Source organism: Physcomitrium patens, chromosome 7, assembly GCF_059467195.1.
Source record: "Physcomitrium patens ecotype Gransden chromosome 7, ASM5946719v1, whole genome shotgun sequence".
NCBI classification, from domain to species: domain Eukaryota; kingdom Viridiplantae; phylum Streptophyta; class Bryopsida; order Funariales; family Funariaceae; genus Physcomitrium; species Physcomitrium patens.
The window spans coordinates 15,260,825-15,276,778 of record NC_143416.1 but is presented as its reverse complement, the minus strand read 5'-3'; the positions used below and the strand labels follow the sequence as shown (position 1 = coordinate 15,276,778).

Here is a 15,954-nt window from a genome sequence, read left to right as displayed (position 1 = left end):
AAATACAATCAAAACTAAGGCCTTGATAGGTTTTTTTTCTTGTTTTTTCTTAGCTTGTAAGTATTCTTGTATCTTAATAATGGGTATTTGTATTTTGCATTTAGATCTTTTTCTTTCTTTCTTTTTTAATACTTTTTAATCATTTTTTTTTCTACAAATTATAAATGTATAATTAAAATCACAAGTTGTGGCCTCAATAATTAGTTTCTATGAATCTTTAGAAATAATTAATGTGAATCATTTCTAAAGATTAAATTTACTCAATGCTTTTATATTACATATTCTCATTTTTTGAAATTCTACATATGATGTAGAAAAATCATTAAGAAATGTACAACAAATGGTTATAAGGGTTGGACACCTTTTATTGGAATTTATGTAGATACCCATATTGAAATAAATAAGGCATTGACTTTGTATTTTTAATTGGTGCACAAATGGAGACATTTGAAAAGACATAAAATACATGTAATAGAATAAGGGAAATACTAAATAGACCCAAGTTTTTCCTAAATCAACCCATCCATTCCAATATTTATGAAAAAGAATTATAATCTTAGGATTCATTTCCATAGTATTGGATCTACAACTAATAAAAACCAACTATATTCATCATGATTACCATATTCTTTATTAATGGTGGGTCTATTTAGTAAAATCATGGATCTATTTAACATTCTTCTAGAATAATTATATTTTAAATAATATTTTATTAAAACAAAAAAAACACAATTATTTTATATATTTACTATTATTTTGTAAAGTCTCATGTTGGTTTTGTTTTTTGGTAATTAGGATGTTTTGTTTTATTTGGTTTATGTGTATAATTTTTTTAATATTAAAATTTTACATATTTTTTTTTACAATAATTAGATTATTCTTAACAATTAGTAAAACAAATTCTAATTTTTTATGTATTCATATTTTTTTTAGCTTTAGAATTATGATTAATAAAATTACAATAGATTGTAATCTTGATTATGTGGAAACTTATACATAATCATATTTAAATGCAAACTACCTGAAGTTTTAATTGAAACAACATCTATTTCTTGACTGTAACTGTATTTTATTCAAAATAACTAGTGAATGCAGCGTATGTTTCATTTGGTGTTGATTTTAATTACAGAAATATAATTTGAATTTATATATATATATATATATATATATACATATATATGATCCACACACCATTCAATTTTTGCACAGCAACGATAACAAAAGAATAGTAACAATTTCCTATATTTTAAAATATAGAAATTGACCGTTGGAAACATTTAATAGGTGGAGTTCCAAGTAAAATCAAAATTGTAATAGATAAATAAATAAATAAATAAACATTAGACTGAAGCCTCAGAATGTCACTACAAGAAGATGAGGTCGATCCTTGTGGGGAATATGGAAGGGAGGAGGGGCGCAGTGTACCGGGTCTCCAGAAGTGGATGAATGAAGTTAGGGTTTGCCGAAGACTGGCATAAACGAGAGAACGGGGGACACAGTTTTCATTCTCTTCGCCCCTTGCAGCTCTGCGAGGTCCTCCTCCGCCATCGCCACGCCCTGCCTGAGGTGAAAAGCCAAGGTCCGTCACTATGGTGCAGCGATTGACGTATCGGCGTCGCCACTGCTACGCCACTAAGTCCAACCAGACCCGTGTTGTCAAGACCCCTGGTGCAAACACTCATCCCCTCGCTCTCGCCACTCTTTTAGGTCATTGTTGCCCTAGGTTCTCCCCTGAGTCTGTACTTGTTGCGACGCATCGGTGGAGAGCAATTGGCTGAAGGGTTCGCTGGTTGTGTACGTAGGTGGCAAGAATGTCTTCCAAACCGCCACGAAGAGGGCGAGAGGACCCAAGTGTCCCGTCACTGGAAAGCGCATTGCTGGGGTAAGTACTATGACCGGTGTGTGTTTTTTTTCTGGTCTTTTTGGGGTGCAACGGGCTGGGTAGGTTTGGTTTTGAATTTGGAGTGAGTTCGTCAATCCGGTGCAATTGTGTTTGAGAATTAGTGAAGTTGTTGCCTGCGCTTGGATGGCCGCTGGTTGCTAAATGGGAAATTGCGTAGGATTTGATCTCGTGACTGAAGACATGTTGTTTTACTTCCAAAACTTCGATTCGAATCAGGTAGCGTCTTTTCTTTTTTTTTTTTTTTTTTTTTTTTTTTTTGCGTTTTCTGAAGTTAAGCTTCGTTACAGATTCCTCACTTGAGGCCTACGGAGTACAAGACATCTCGCCTTCACAGGCACAGGAAGACTGTGAACCGGGCTTACGGAGGCACCATGGCTGGTTCTGCAGTGCGCGAGCGGTATGTCCAGCATTTCATTTGTTCTGAGAAAGATTACATGCACACTCATCTGTAGATTGAAGTTGTCTAGTTAATGTGATTAGTCTAACTTCGTATTGGTTGAATGCCTTTCCATTGCTATGTCTTGTGTTTTATTTTCCTTCTTCATAGTAAACTTATTAAATCTAGCGATTTAATTGGTACTAGTGGTTGCTATCGTGCGTACTTGTGGGCTATGAGTACATTTGATTAAATTGTTTTCAAAATCGTTAGAAGTCAGGCTAAGTCGTCGCTGGCCAGTAGGTACGTCGGCATTATTTGTAGTGATATGTTTGGCTAAGGATTTAAGTTGTGTGACGCAGCATTATCCGGGCTTTTCTGGTCGAGGAGCAGAAAATTGTAAAGAAGGTCCTCAAGATCCAGAAGAGTAAGGAGAAATTGGCTGCCAAGGCTCAATCTTAATCTGTAATTGTTTGATGATATTAATGAGGATTATTCAATGACCGTACCTCAAATTTCGGAATTTGCTGAGCCCATGTTTCGTCTGTGGTTGTCACCTTAAATCTTCATGTGGATGTCTGACTTCAATATGTTTCCTTCGTTAACCCTTCTGAGGTTCAGGGCTTTAAATAGCAGTGGACACGTATTGTATTTCGAGGTGCAGTGTTTACTAAGCGGTAGCCCATCGACGTAGTGGTGAGGTGGAATTTCCAGTCACCTGTGCTTTTCATTAATTTTGGTTGAAAAGGCTGGAGATAGTGCAAAACCTGTAGCTCTCACTTCCTGGTGCTCCTTAAAAGCTTATCACAATGAGCTTGAATAGAACTATCTTCTTTTAATGAATCCAAAATGTGCTTTAAAATTTATCTGAGCACAACTAATTCGTACTGACTTGTGTGCAAAAGCATGCTTTCTGTTATTGGAGTGAGTTCAGACTACCAGTGCCAGTGAGTTGTAGTTGTTAGCTAGTTTGTGTAAAATATTTTGGTTGATATGTTACTAAATGAATCGATGTAAAGATAAGTAGTTCAGTGGTTCTTCAAAGTTGATTTGATTCTCTTTATAAAGTCAATTTGGACTTGAGGTGATTTCTACCAAGTGATTCATCGGTAGTACTAAACACGTTGTGAAAGGCTTAAATTAAGGAGAAATTTTTAACGAGTTGATTTGGCATCAACTTTATAAGCAACTTTTGTGGCCCTTTCTGGCTCCTAGATTGAATCTATGTTAGTAAATTATTAAACGCATTTGATTTTATTACTGACGAACAAATTTAAATTTCCATTCTAGGAAAGTAATCAATTTTATTTGTTCAAAATATACTAGTGCATGTGCATAATAAAAGGTAGAGTAGGTGATTGGCTTTACACGTGTGCCAAATGCATCATCTCATTTGTATTCAGAAAAATAAATATTCACAAATGATGGATTGAATATCCGCATGCTTCTCTGGCCGATGCTCTAAATTTACAATTAGTATTCGACCCATCAAAATTTTCTGCTACAAATTATTTATGTTGGATGCTACTAGCAAAATCAAATCCTGTGTATGATTTTGTACACATACACTAATTTTAATTTTTTTCAAACCTCTTGATAAATTTTGCTTCAAGGAAGACATTGTCTCCATTGCTTGGTAACAAAAGATCTTCATACTTTGAAAACATTATATTCTTCATTCAATATAAGTATAGTTTATCATTTGTTTCATAATAACATATATTGATTATAATTTTTCTTTTACTATTATTTAATATAAATGATATGTTTTGGTTTCAATATAGATAAGTGTATATCTTAATTACTAAAGACAATGGTGTCTATTTGCTTAAATGTCTATGTGCATCCATCCAAAAGACATTGTATCTTTTCATGCCTCCAATCATTTGTGAGTTCATCTAGAAACATTAACCAATTTATGTTACATTTAAGTGTCTCAATAAATGGAAAACGGTATAAAGAGGCTCAATATCCACAGCTGATACCAACACCTACATACTAGAATTTTCAATTAAATTATATGTTGTCCATTTTGTAAGAGATATACATGATTTCTTTATTTTTTATTTTATTTTATTTTCACTTTAATTTGTTGTTGTGATGTTATTTTAAAGAACAAACTCTTGTAGCAATTGATTTCTACCTTCTTTGTAAACATTTAGAGCTCCATTACTCTATCAAATTATTTCAAAGCAAAAAAAGGAACTCAAATGCTAGTGTGTGAATATATATATATATATATATATATATATATATTTGCATATGTGATAAAATAATTTCAATACACGATTTAGTTGTAATAGATTATTTTTAAAGATATATTTATTTAGAATATTGAATACTTTTTACGGTGTTACAAATAATAAATATCCTAATGAAGTATACCAACTGTGCATAAATTCAAAGTCAAGAAACAAAATCACAGACACCAATGATTTAGAAGGAATGTTAGGTTAGATTACAAACAAAAAAAACAAAAAACAAAAAAGAAAAAACAAAAAAACAAAAAACAAAAAAAGGGGGGGAGGGAGAAGAGAAGATTTAGAAGTCGATTACATAAATAAAAAAATCCAATATTTTAATTAAAATATTTTTTGATAATTACATCACAACACAATTAAATCTGTATATATATATATATATATATATATATATAGACAGAAAAAGACATTAATTGTATAATTTTATTAGGTTCATGAAGTACAAACATCAAATTTAAAACTATTTTTTTTAAATATTATTTGATATAATACCTGCATATATTTTTTAAATTTACATAAAATAAACAAAATTAACATATGTATAGAAGTATTTGTAAGGCTTAAAATGTAAATAATAGAAGTATTTTTAAGGCTTGAAAATACTTCCATTATTTACTTATATAAACAGAAGTAATGATTATAAAAATAAGTACTTATTATTATTGATGATGTTTATATAAAAAAGAATGTTTTTTAAAAATTAGAACAGTTCAAAAAGTTATATTTAACTATAAATTAATAATTGAAATACAAATATATTTATAGACATTAGTTTTGTTGATTTTTAAAAATAATTATAAAATTCTTGAATAATTTCAGGTTTCATTATTTTAAATTATCAAAATTTTAATACATTTTATTACACATAGATGTAACTTTTAAAAACATGATCTAAATCATCAAATTAATAACAATTACTAAAATAGGTGCATATATCATTACAATAAGTATGTGATTGCTAATATTTTATTTATAACATGAAAAGACTTATTTCACATGTTTATTGAAAATACTAAATTCATTAAACTATGGTTGTTTCAAAAATTGTAGATATTAAAAAAAAATTGTGACTCAATATTAAAATAATCCAATTTATAAATTTAATTTAATTAAAAATACGATTATCTAAGAATGTAAGACATGTTCATTTAATTTTGAATCATTTACATTATAATCTGAATATAATATAAAAAAGCATCTTATTTTAAAAAATATATAACTTTATAAAATTTAAATAAGTCAAAACAACATTTAAAGCAAAGCACTTAAAATATGGTAAGTTAAACTTGTTTATTTTAATAATTTTTTTTTCTGAATATTATTTAAAACCAAAGAGATATAGTTTTTTTTTTAACACTATGCAATTTTTGAACTTTTTTCACATGAAGTTCAACCTAGATGTAAACTTAGAATTAGATATATTTGAAAAATTACTGAAAGTTAAAAGCATATATATATATATATATATATATACATAATATTTTTTAAAAACAATTGTTTCTATATTCTTCCTAAAATTTCTTGAACACTATTTGAATGCATTTGTGTAGAACCTGGGAATAGAAAAACAAAGAATACAACTATTTAAAAAAGTGCCTTTTTCTATTTTAAGGCACTTTTTTAAATAGTTGTATTCTTTGTTTAATATTAAGAATTCCCATATGGACTCAGATGTGTTGTCTGTTGTGTCTGCATTCAGCAATAGTTACACCATGTTGTCATATGCCATGGAACACAAGACTTGAAGAATGCTAACATCAACAAAGTTTCCAACTATTATCGTTCCACAAAAAATTGAGATTTTGCATGCCCCACTTAGACAATTGCACTAAGGACCAAGGTTATGAATTAAAACCTAATATACAGTTCAAGCATTACTAATTTTATTTCTAGCCTACCTCAAGGTATCTGTTATGCACGGCAAAAAGCAGAGAATATGCCCTATTTGACCTTTGCAAGCTGATAAATCAGCTAGACAAATTAATATGTATTATATTGTTGTATAAGATGACATCATTGACATCTATCCCACAACAATCGACATCTATCATCTCTCGGTCTTAGCTCCTCAAAGATGAAAATATCAAAACAATCACCCCGCATGTCATCCATGACATTCCAGATAGCGTCCTGCGCAACGAAGAATAAGAAAATAGCACCAACGGCGATAGCCTCTTGTACTGCGACTACAGAACTTGTAACAACTGCAGACAGTGAAGCACACAAATGACTCAAGGTTCTTGTATAATACAGATATATTCTGTTCTTACCGAATCGGCGAATAATTATGCGAGGTCTAGATTGTCTTATCATTTGCAAATATCATAGGACACTGGCAATCGCTGTATACAATGTGTGTTTTTGTTGCCAGCTCGTTTACAACAGTGGAGCTTCAGGCAGAAATCGGCGTAAAGTCTGCACTGATCCTATGAAAGATGTGTAGAAAAAGTAGCCAAGGTGTCACTTAGTAGTCGCAACTTCGTAGACGCATCGTATCATTTGCTTCAAAAATCATACTGTTGCCCAAAGGATAGCTATTTCTTTCTGGAACATGAGTCAAAACTGAGCTACTCAATTAGAGCATCCGTCGTACCTTGTGGAACATCCATGGATCTCTTTGTAATACGTTACGGAACAGCAGCGATAGAAATATTGCCAATCTGAAGACGTAATTCAACGTTGAACAAACAGATGCAACTGAAAAGTGACTGCCCATGTTGATAACAAAAGATCAACTAATTTTAGATCAATGAATGTCGTTGCATAGCCAGCCCTCAGCAAGTATCTGCATCAGGTACATTCGATAACTGGACCTAGTCCTCACCTATACCTTGCAGGCAAGAGGTAAACGGCAGAAAGAAAACAGACTTTCAATGTCTACTTCTCACTTGTGCTCTACTTTCACAGTGCTAAGATCACTAGATAACTAAGAGCCTGCAAGTTGAGCCGAATTGCTATGACGCCTCAAAGTACCCTGGTAACGAGCTACATCATGAACAGACATAGCAAGAGGAAAAGTCAGGATTTCTCAGGGGAAGAAACACATGCTGAGATACAACGTAAGTTAAGAAGTGGGATTGAAACGGCAACACAAAGTCATGACTAAGACTTACTCTGTCAAGGCAGCGTCCTCATGTCCGGAGCTAAATTTATCGATGAAACGAACCCACATCCTCTCAAGAGAGACCGCAGTCCCACCTGATATTATACAAACCGTACTTGAGAATTGATTGTCATTTTCAAGAATCTGATTGAAAGTCCAATGCATCAAAAACAACATTGATGGTTCCGTACTCTGCCAGAATATCTTGTACATGTGTTCATGGGTTCAGGAAAAAAAGGCCTTAATGAAAACAGAAATGTTTCCTGCATCACATCAGACCATAAAGAGATGGAGACGTAGACATTTAATCCCGTATTTACATTCAGTGCAATTCTCTACAGCGAAGCTTTCAAAAATATGCTAACTGACAACAAATAGGGTACAAAACCATCACTTCAATTTGGAAGTATTAGAAAACAAGGGCAGATGGAGGACCAAACAGTTGGCACTCTACGCCAGAAAAATTCTTCGACTTTTACGACAATGACATCTCGATGTTTTACAGGAAGCGCCGGTACGAGGAAAGCTTCGGCATTCTGCAACACATATAAAAAACACATATCGATATTCTTCTTCTAAGCACAACTCCTCAAAGCTTCGATTCCCATTTACGCACTTTTCAGCCTAAGGAATAAATTCGTCGACTGAACAGCAAAAGGCCAGAACACCTCAATCCTCGCGGCTTTCTCATCAACCACAACTGCCGAGCAGCGCCAACCATGCGACATTGTAACCGAACCAAAACAAACATCTAAGAGTCCCGAACATCTACCGGCAGACCAAACCCATCGTGTCGCCACTTCAGAATGCTGTAGGTACGATGCAACCCAACCATGGTGCCAGCGGAATTGAGCTACTGAGTACCTTAAGAATTACAATATCATCAGCAATGCGTAGTTTAAATATTTTCTTAAGAAGAGTTTGTTCTGTCAGGCGCGAGTTTATCACGGGAAAACACCATTCAAATCAAAATCACATTCCCAAATCCGTTTCAAAACCATGTATATCAGTAATCTCTTGCTTGTCCTACCAATGCTTCCCGCTCGCATGACAGAAAAATGGCGGAGTGCAAACAGGACCAGCTCAGCGTTCGGTCCCTTGAAGAGTCAGCAAAGCCACACAAATTCCTGTAATAGAAATGCAATCATACACAACCTTGAGCGGCAAATAAGAACTCACCTGCAAGTGAACTAAGATAGACCTTCCTTTGCCTTCCAGCCACGTCGCGATGACGAGCTTGGGCAGCATTTCCAAAGCTGCTAACGATCCACACAGGCAGGAATCCTTGGAGCCTGAATCTTGTGTCGTCAGCATTCGCTTGAAAATATGTCAAGAGCAGTAATACCCGGAGATGTATTGGATGGAAGGATCGAACTCAAACATACCCGGACATATTCGTAGGAATATTTCTTAGGGCGTCAATACCAATCACGCTTTTCCTCCAGGGAAACTATGATCTCAGGGATTGCTGGGCTTCTTCAGGCGCTGTGGGTGATAGGTGTCGTGCACTCTCGATTGCAGGGTGCATTGGACCTTTGGCGACGTTGGGGTGACTCTCCCTTAATTCCCCTTCCAAGGATGCGCTTGGGTGGTTGCACGGCGCCCACGGTTTGTTTCCCGTGCTGTAACGTTGGATTTGCATGCAGATGATGCCGTTGCACGCCATGATTAACTCTTTTGATGCAACTTTTCCTTGTCTACTACTTTGAGTTTTATGGACGATTGCGTATTGGTGAGTTAGGTTTCGTGGAAGTGGGACGCGTCAGATCGTGACAGAGGCTTTGGAGTTTAGCGTCCGAAAGTGGCATGGGACAATGGATTGACTTAGGTTTCCATCACGTTTGAGGATTTGTGACTTGCCCAGTGATTGACTGATGTGGAGGGAAACTGGAGTGAGGGTGTTTATATGTTGTAAAGTTCAGAGGATGCATTCAAGTTGGACAATCGTATTGGATTAGTAGCATTCTTGGGTGTAATCAAGGCGAGCATCACGAGGGTAGTGGGGAACAAGAGCGGAGCAGAGTCGAGGGCAATCGTGAGGCAGGAGCCAAGGATGGGAAGAAGTCGAAGGGGAGTATTGTGGTGGAATGTTTAGGTTAGCCTTGGCGAGGAGGTCCAACATGTATGCAGTGGGCAGATTCCTCTCGCAAGGAGTGTACACCGTTGCGGGGCCATTTCACCCCTTTGGAGGCGCTGTTGATATTGTAGTTGTACAGCAGCAGGATGGATCGTATAAGAGTTCTCCCTGGTATGTCAAGTTTGGGAAATTTCAGGGCGTTCTGAAGCGGAGCGAAAAAGTTGTAGGTATTGCCGTCAATGATAAGGCCGTCAAGTTCCACATGTATTTGGACTCCACAGGTAGATCCTCTACACTTGCTTTCTAGGTCTTATAGCTCCACCAGTTGCTGCGATTGGTTGATTAGCAATGGGAATTTATTGCATGTTGATTACTTAGCGATTGGAATTAATTGAACTTGTGATCGTTGGGCAGGAGAAGCTTATTTTCTGAAAGACTCAGAGCCTGACAAGGATTCGTCATCGTCACAACTGGCAATTACAGCCGGTGATGAAGTTTTAACTATCGAGGCTGGCCCTAGCAAGTTGGATGTTGGATTTGAAAACAAGGAAGAATTCGCGGACGCGAAAGAAGATGTGGAGGAAGCGGAGAGCAGCGACGAGAAGGATAGCAATTTGGAACTGAGGTTTGAAGGGAGGAAAGCATCCTATCTACTTGTGCAGCAGGTGTGTGGTGGCTGAACTGTTGACTGTCAGCAAATCGGACTTTGCTGAGAGTGGTAGGAGCAATCCTTGAGCCCATTGTCCTAACAGTCTCCAGTAAATTTGACACGGATTGTTCAAGTCCTCAGTTTAACAAACATACGTAACCTAAATGCTGTTCATATGTTTGTGAGTAGTAACAGAGAAGCAATCATTTTGCGAAGACCTTCATATTGAAATAAACATAATTTACTGCAGGATCAACGTAATGAATGAAAGGACTGAGAAACAAGTCCCACTTCTTGCAGGTTGGAATGAGGCAATTATCTTTAGCGTGTGTACGTTCCTCGAACACGAAACTAACCGATTAAGCGATTCATTATCTTCACATGTGGAGGTCGTAAGATAAAAATGAATAACAGAATTAATAGGGTTGTCCCATGGCTTCGACTGTTGGTCATTCCAATCTACATACTTGCTTTCTACGTTACGCAGGGGAATGGGTTTTCTATATTAGAACGATGGTAGTTTACAGGTTAGTTCAGGAAAAGAGTTGTCTCCATTTATAAGAGCACGCTTTCTAAATGGTATCGGCACCTCTTTCTTCGCTTGATCGAGGCAATTCAATGATTCCTTATGCTGGAATCGTGCGTCTCTTGTCACTGTCTCTGCCTTTTCTTTTCCTTTTTAAAATGATTCTCTTTCCGAGGCAGTATGATTCCGTTTGTAAATCCTAATTGGTATACCAAATTGGCAGGCTCGAGCTGCTGAAGAAGCTAAAAACAAAGAAGCCAACTACCCTGTTATACCATTGGAGAGCAGCTCACTCGGGGAGGACACCGATCTTTTCAAGAATGATAACCTTTTGGAGGATTGTAAACTTAAGGGCACAGATACGACAGGGAAAGATGAGATTTCGGAGGGTCGTAGACTTGACGCCGCAGGCATAGTAGGGGAAATTCAACATCTGGAGATCAGTACACTTAAGAACACAGAAGTTGTGGAGGATTCTGAGCTTTCAGACAATATAATTCTGAAAGATAGTTTTGACGTTCTAGTTGAGACTGAAGTGCCGGAGAGTACTGCACTCAAGGAGTTAGGAGCTACGGGAGAAACCTCAGATGATCTACTTTCTTCATTAGCAGCCTTGAAGTTGAGAAATAAGGTCAATACTTCTGTTGAAGAGTTGGGAAATGAACCTGTTGGATCTGCTATTCATGCACTTCTTAATCAGGCCGTGAGGATTGAAGAAGCGCAGAAACCAGGGCGTCCTTCTAGTACACTTATTGCTCAGGCTGCTTTTACTGCAGTTGCTAAGGCTGCCTTGGAATCAGGTGGTGAGGATTCATCCGAAGGCCTTGGAAACGGAACAGGGAATTCATTTGAAATGTTAGATATTAGAGGAGACGCTACTGAAGGCTTTCGGCGTAGAAAATCAAAGTCTTTAAATATGGGTTTCGAGTTCACCGCAGATGAACCGGTGCGTGTAAGAAGAATAAAAAGCGAATCAGAATTGAGACTACTAGAAACTAGCGAGAAAGGAAGAACAGGTGAATCAGATTTGAGGACAAGTGGCATTGGGGACAATTCGCCTGAACTTTCAACTCTTATGATCGCTAGTGCAGATGGAGTTGTTGTTCTTCACACACCTAGATGTGGCAGTCCACCTCCATTGACATCACTGGACGATCAAACTCAAGAACGGCCTATTATACTTGAAGACGATGGTGTCGAGAAGCCTTTAGTCCCGAGTATGCTGGCCTCTGATGAAATTGTTCCAGCTGAGGCACAGGGTAATACTCAAGTGGAAAAAGCTGATCCTTCTTCCAAAAAAAAAGAGGCAGGTGCATTGCTAACTGCAGAAAATGGTGGATGGAAACTCTGGCCATTTCCCTTGCGACGCTCTAAAATACCTGTGTCCAACGTATCCACGCCTGTAATGTCTCAGAAAGCGTTGCTGGTAGCTGCAAAAGTAGGAGTTGACACTGCAATCGTGAATAACCTGGTTTCACAGAACGACTTCTATCTTCGCTCGAGGAAGAATAAAATTCGGTCTTTTTTGCCCACTTCACAAATGCTTGCGGAAATGAACCTTAAGGAAGGGAGTAACCTCATCACGTTCACATTCCAAACACGAGTGCTTGGTAAACAACAGGTTTGTCGCATTCATTTCATTAGGAAAAGTTACCGATGAAGAACATCTTCACCTGTATCAAATCATGTAGAGTTATGTGGCTATATTCAATACTAAGAATGTGTCAAGAGTTGACAAGGAGCGGGTATCTGGTTTGATGATTTAACACCACATCCCTTCTTTGAGCCTACTCTTTCCCTTGAGCGTCCTTCAATATTGGCTTTGGGTGTGATCAATTCAATATTTGATTCCTGGACTTGGCACAATTCTAGAATATTTTACTGCTTTACAGTACGTGATGTAACTGAACTGGAAAGTTATGTTCTAATATGTGGCACAGGTGGATGCCCGTATCTACTTGTGGAAGTGGAACACACGTGTTGTTATTTCAGACGTGGATGGCACAATCACAAAGTACATTTTATTCTCGATATTATGTTTTGCAGTTTCTATCATGTCATATATGTTTAGTTATAGATATAAGCATGCATCTTGATTTAATGGTGGTTGATAGTTGAAGAATTCTGTAAATTGTGTTTTCCAGGTGGTCTTGATTCACGCAAAGCTATCACCATGCTAGTATGTACCTGAAGGTTGCTAGCAACTTGTTCGAGTCGTACGTTATGGATATCTGCTACAGTTTTCGTTATTTTGTGGCTACTCAATTTGTTGTAGATGTATCACTTGATGTTTACTCTGTCGAAGTTGGAAAATGTAAATTTGTGGTTGTGCCGTAGGTCAGACGTTCTGGGACAGGTGATGCCCTTAGTGGGGAGGGATTGGACGCAATCAGGAGTTACCCGCCTTTTTTCTGCTATTAAGGTGCTCTCCTGTTGCTGATTCGTATTTCACACCTGGAAGTATATCATGAATATTTTTATAATCTAAAACCGCCGCCCTTAAATAGGACTTATTCCTGTATGTATGTATTGCTTTTCTAATTCCGAAAATCCTTGTTTGAAGGATTGCGTTCTGCTGCCTGATGTTCGCTTTCTGAATGATATTTCTGCCACGATAGCTGACCGTATGCTGATTTTCATTAGGAAAATGGCTACGAAGTGATGTTTTTGAGCGCACGGGCAATCTCTCAGGCATATTTGACGCGCCAGTTTCTAGTTAACTTAAAGCAGGTGCGCTATTTGTTTTAAAATAATAATTCAAAACAGCCGACTTTAGACTGATTCTGAAGAAATTTTCTTGTTTTCATGTAGAGTGATTTGGAGGTCAACTTTCCACCTTGACCTATGTCTATAGCTACTTGTTGTAAAGAGGTCTTGAATATTATAATTTCATCACAATTTCTGTTATTGCAGGATGGTGAAGCACTTCCAGATGGACCAGTTGTTATTTCTCCTGATGGACTCTTTCCCTCTCTTTATCGCGAAGGTTAGTATGTGACCTATTCTGAAATACTATTGTTTTTGTGATGTTGACTCAGTGCAAGGTACATGTTCATTCTTTTGACATACTTGCTAACGAGCTGTTAAGGTACGATCCATTCTGTTGGTTGATTGAATTCCTGGAACAGGGTTTGATTAGCGTGTAATTGGTTTTGCAGTTATTCGAAGGGCCCCTCACGAATTTAAGATTGCCTGTCTCCAGGTGTACCTCTGGATAACATAAATTCCATTGTGCATCTTTAGTACTGTGATCCTTTAGGTCTCTTTATTTCAGACCTTGTGCAAGATACCTGGTGTGACCTTCTGACGCGTGATAAACAATGGCTTTTTATGCAGGATATCCGAGATCTCTTCCCTAAAGATTGTAACCCCTTCTACGCTGGATTTGGGAATCGTGATACTGATGAAATTAGTTATCTCAAAGTTGGTATCCCTAAAGGCAAAATATTCATTATTAATCCCAAGGTAATTATTTTGCCATATGTAGTATTTGAATCTAGGTGGCTTATGCTTTAAGTAGATTATATAGAAGATGAGTCGAATGTGTATCCTTGATCTGTTTTGTAAAGTGCTTGACATTTTCGGTGTCCGTTTGTTTCAAGTTTGCATGAAACTATCAAATAATATGATTCTGTAGCTTATTTTGTTTAGTTTGAAAGTGTCCTATATGTGTGAGGTCTCATCTTAGAAGACATTGAACACAATGTAGTTTGTGTGAACAGAATTTTGTAGTTGTCTAGTCACATGTGTGCATGAATATAATCTTTGTCGTCAAAGTTTTCGGGCTGGTTGGTCTCTTCCGTTTCTTGGATATAGAATTTATATCTGCAATTGGTCATGATTTTGAAGTTGTATTGTACAGGGAGAAGTTGCTGTAAACAATAGAGTGGACGTCAAGTCATATACTTCTTTGCACAAACTTGTTGATGATATGTTTCCTCCTCAGAGTTGCACAGAACAGGTATATGCTCAGAACTCATATTTTTCCTACGTGCTTTATTTTAACTCAGAATTTTGTGCACAGGATTTTATCTCATTTTCTTTGGTGGTAGTTTTGCACTGCACATGAAGCGAGTTTAATATTTCAAAAGATTAATAGCTTCTATTTCAGCTCTGCAACCACTTTGCATCATTCCATCATAACGCTACGTTTGGCAATTGCAGGAGGATTTCAATTCTTGGAATTACTGGAAGATGCCACTTCCAGATATTGAAGATGAAATAAGTGTCAAGAGGTTTACAGTTCGTTTTATTTGTCTGTTAAAACCTTGTTCTGAAGAAACTAAAGTTATCCAAACTTTTGAAACTGTAATTTATCTAATTTCTGCTTGCTAGTAGATCAAGAATTGCAGATCAATCGTTAGTAGTTCAATTGTTTTAAACTGACGTATGCCTCGTGATGAATTTGCATGTGTAGTACTTCGAAGCCGAAAAAGACCAAGTGATGAGAGAAGCTGATCATGAGAGCGGAAGCGCTCAAGTGGTCTGAATCAACCTTAGAGACACTGTTATGCAGTTATTCATCTTGCAGATTATATCAAGAGCTCTGAAAGATGTTGTACAGCAGGTACGGCCAATCTCTGTAAAGCTGTGTCTTAAATCTTGTTAAGATTCGTGGATTAACTTTCAATGTCATTACGAAATTGACTGGTAGTCGGGTGAAATGAGGCTAATGGGCACTGAGCATGAGAATAGGGTATCAAATTTCCTTTCCCATAAATAGGAGCATTCATCAAACAATTAATTCACTTGTCCCATACTTCTCAAAATGATATTGTTTCATTTAGACTCTTCAATATCACAATGATCATTGTCTGAGTTGTGGAGTTCACAAAATGTTGATTGGACATGGTATAGTGTTCTGTATATAATTTTTCGTGAGCATGTAGCCATCTGTCCTCAATTGATTTGTTAATGAGATGAAATGCGTTTACAAAAGTATGGATCAACTTACACCACCTTGATATGGACACAATTGAAGTACATGTTCATCTTGGTATTCAAAGTTAAAGTCTTTTAAAGACTTTTTTTTTTTTTTTTTTTTTTTTTTGTATGTATG

The 15,954-nt window shown here is 36.6% G+C and overlaps 2 protein-coding genes and 1 long non-coding RNA gene across 13 annotated transcripts; 2 read left to right on the top strand and 1 right to left on the bottom strand.

The window, feature by feature from the left end:
• The first annotated feature begins 1,515 nt into the window (after positions 1-1,515).
• Positions 1,516-2,802, top strand: LOC112284362 (large ribosomal subunit protein eL34). The gene is made up of 4 exons (XM_024524104.3): positions 1,516-1,668; positions 1,803-1,882; positions 2,191-2,300; positions 2,642-2,802. Exons 1-4 carry the CDS (start codon positions 1,590-1,592, stop codon positions 2,739-2,741), a joined length of 369 nt encoding a protein of 122 aa, XP_024379872.1. The 5' UTR covers positions 1,516-1,589; the 3' UTR covers positions 2,742-2,802.
• Positions 2,803-7,257: 4,455 nt separating this feature from the next.
• Positions 7,258-9,090, bottom strand: LOC112284994 (uncharacterized). Of its 10 annotated transcripts, none has more exons than XR_012217898.2 (5): positions 8,823-9,090; positions 8,079-8,179; positions 7,835-7,906; positions 7,654-7,738; positions 7,258-7,525 (listed from the first exon to the last, which is right to left on the bottom strand). It is a non-coding gene; the product is annotated as an uncharacterized LOC112284994 (long non-coding RNA). The 10 variants fall into 10 exon arrangements; XR_016504251.1 differs by lacking the exon at positions 8,823-9,090 and adding an exon at positions 8,674-8,793; XR_012217897.2 differs by lacking the exon at positions 7,835-7,906.
• Positions 9,091-9,108: 18 nt separating this feature from the next.
• LOC112284723 (phosphatidate phosphatase PAH1) lies at positions 9,109-15,713 on the top strand. Of its 2 annotated transcripts, XM_090252118.1 has the most exons (13): positions 9,109-9,251; positions 9,385-10,001; positions 10,135-10,385; positions 11,119-12,516; positions 12,836-12,909; positions 13,233-13,317; positions 13,539-13,625; positions 13,809-13,881; positions 14,054-14,097; positions 14,232-14,360; positions 14,758-14,856; positions 15,060-15,130; positions 15,313-15,713. In XM_090252118.1, exons 2-13 carry the CDS (start codon positions 9,731-9,733, stop codon positions 15,338-15,340), a joined length of 2,610 nt encoding a protein of 869 aa, XP_090108244.1. In that variant the 5' UTR covers positions 9,109-9,251; positions 9,385-9,730; the 3' UTR covers positions 15,341-15,713. The 2 variants fall into 2 exon arrangements, with proteins under 2 accessions (XP_090108244.1, XP_024380614.1); XM_024524846.3 differs by having other exon boundaries at positions 9,123-10,001.
• Positions 15,714-15,954: the final 241 nt, after the last annotated feature.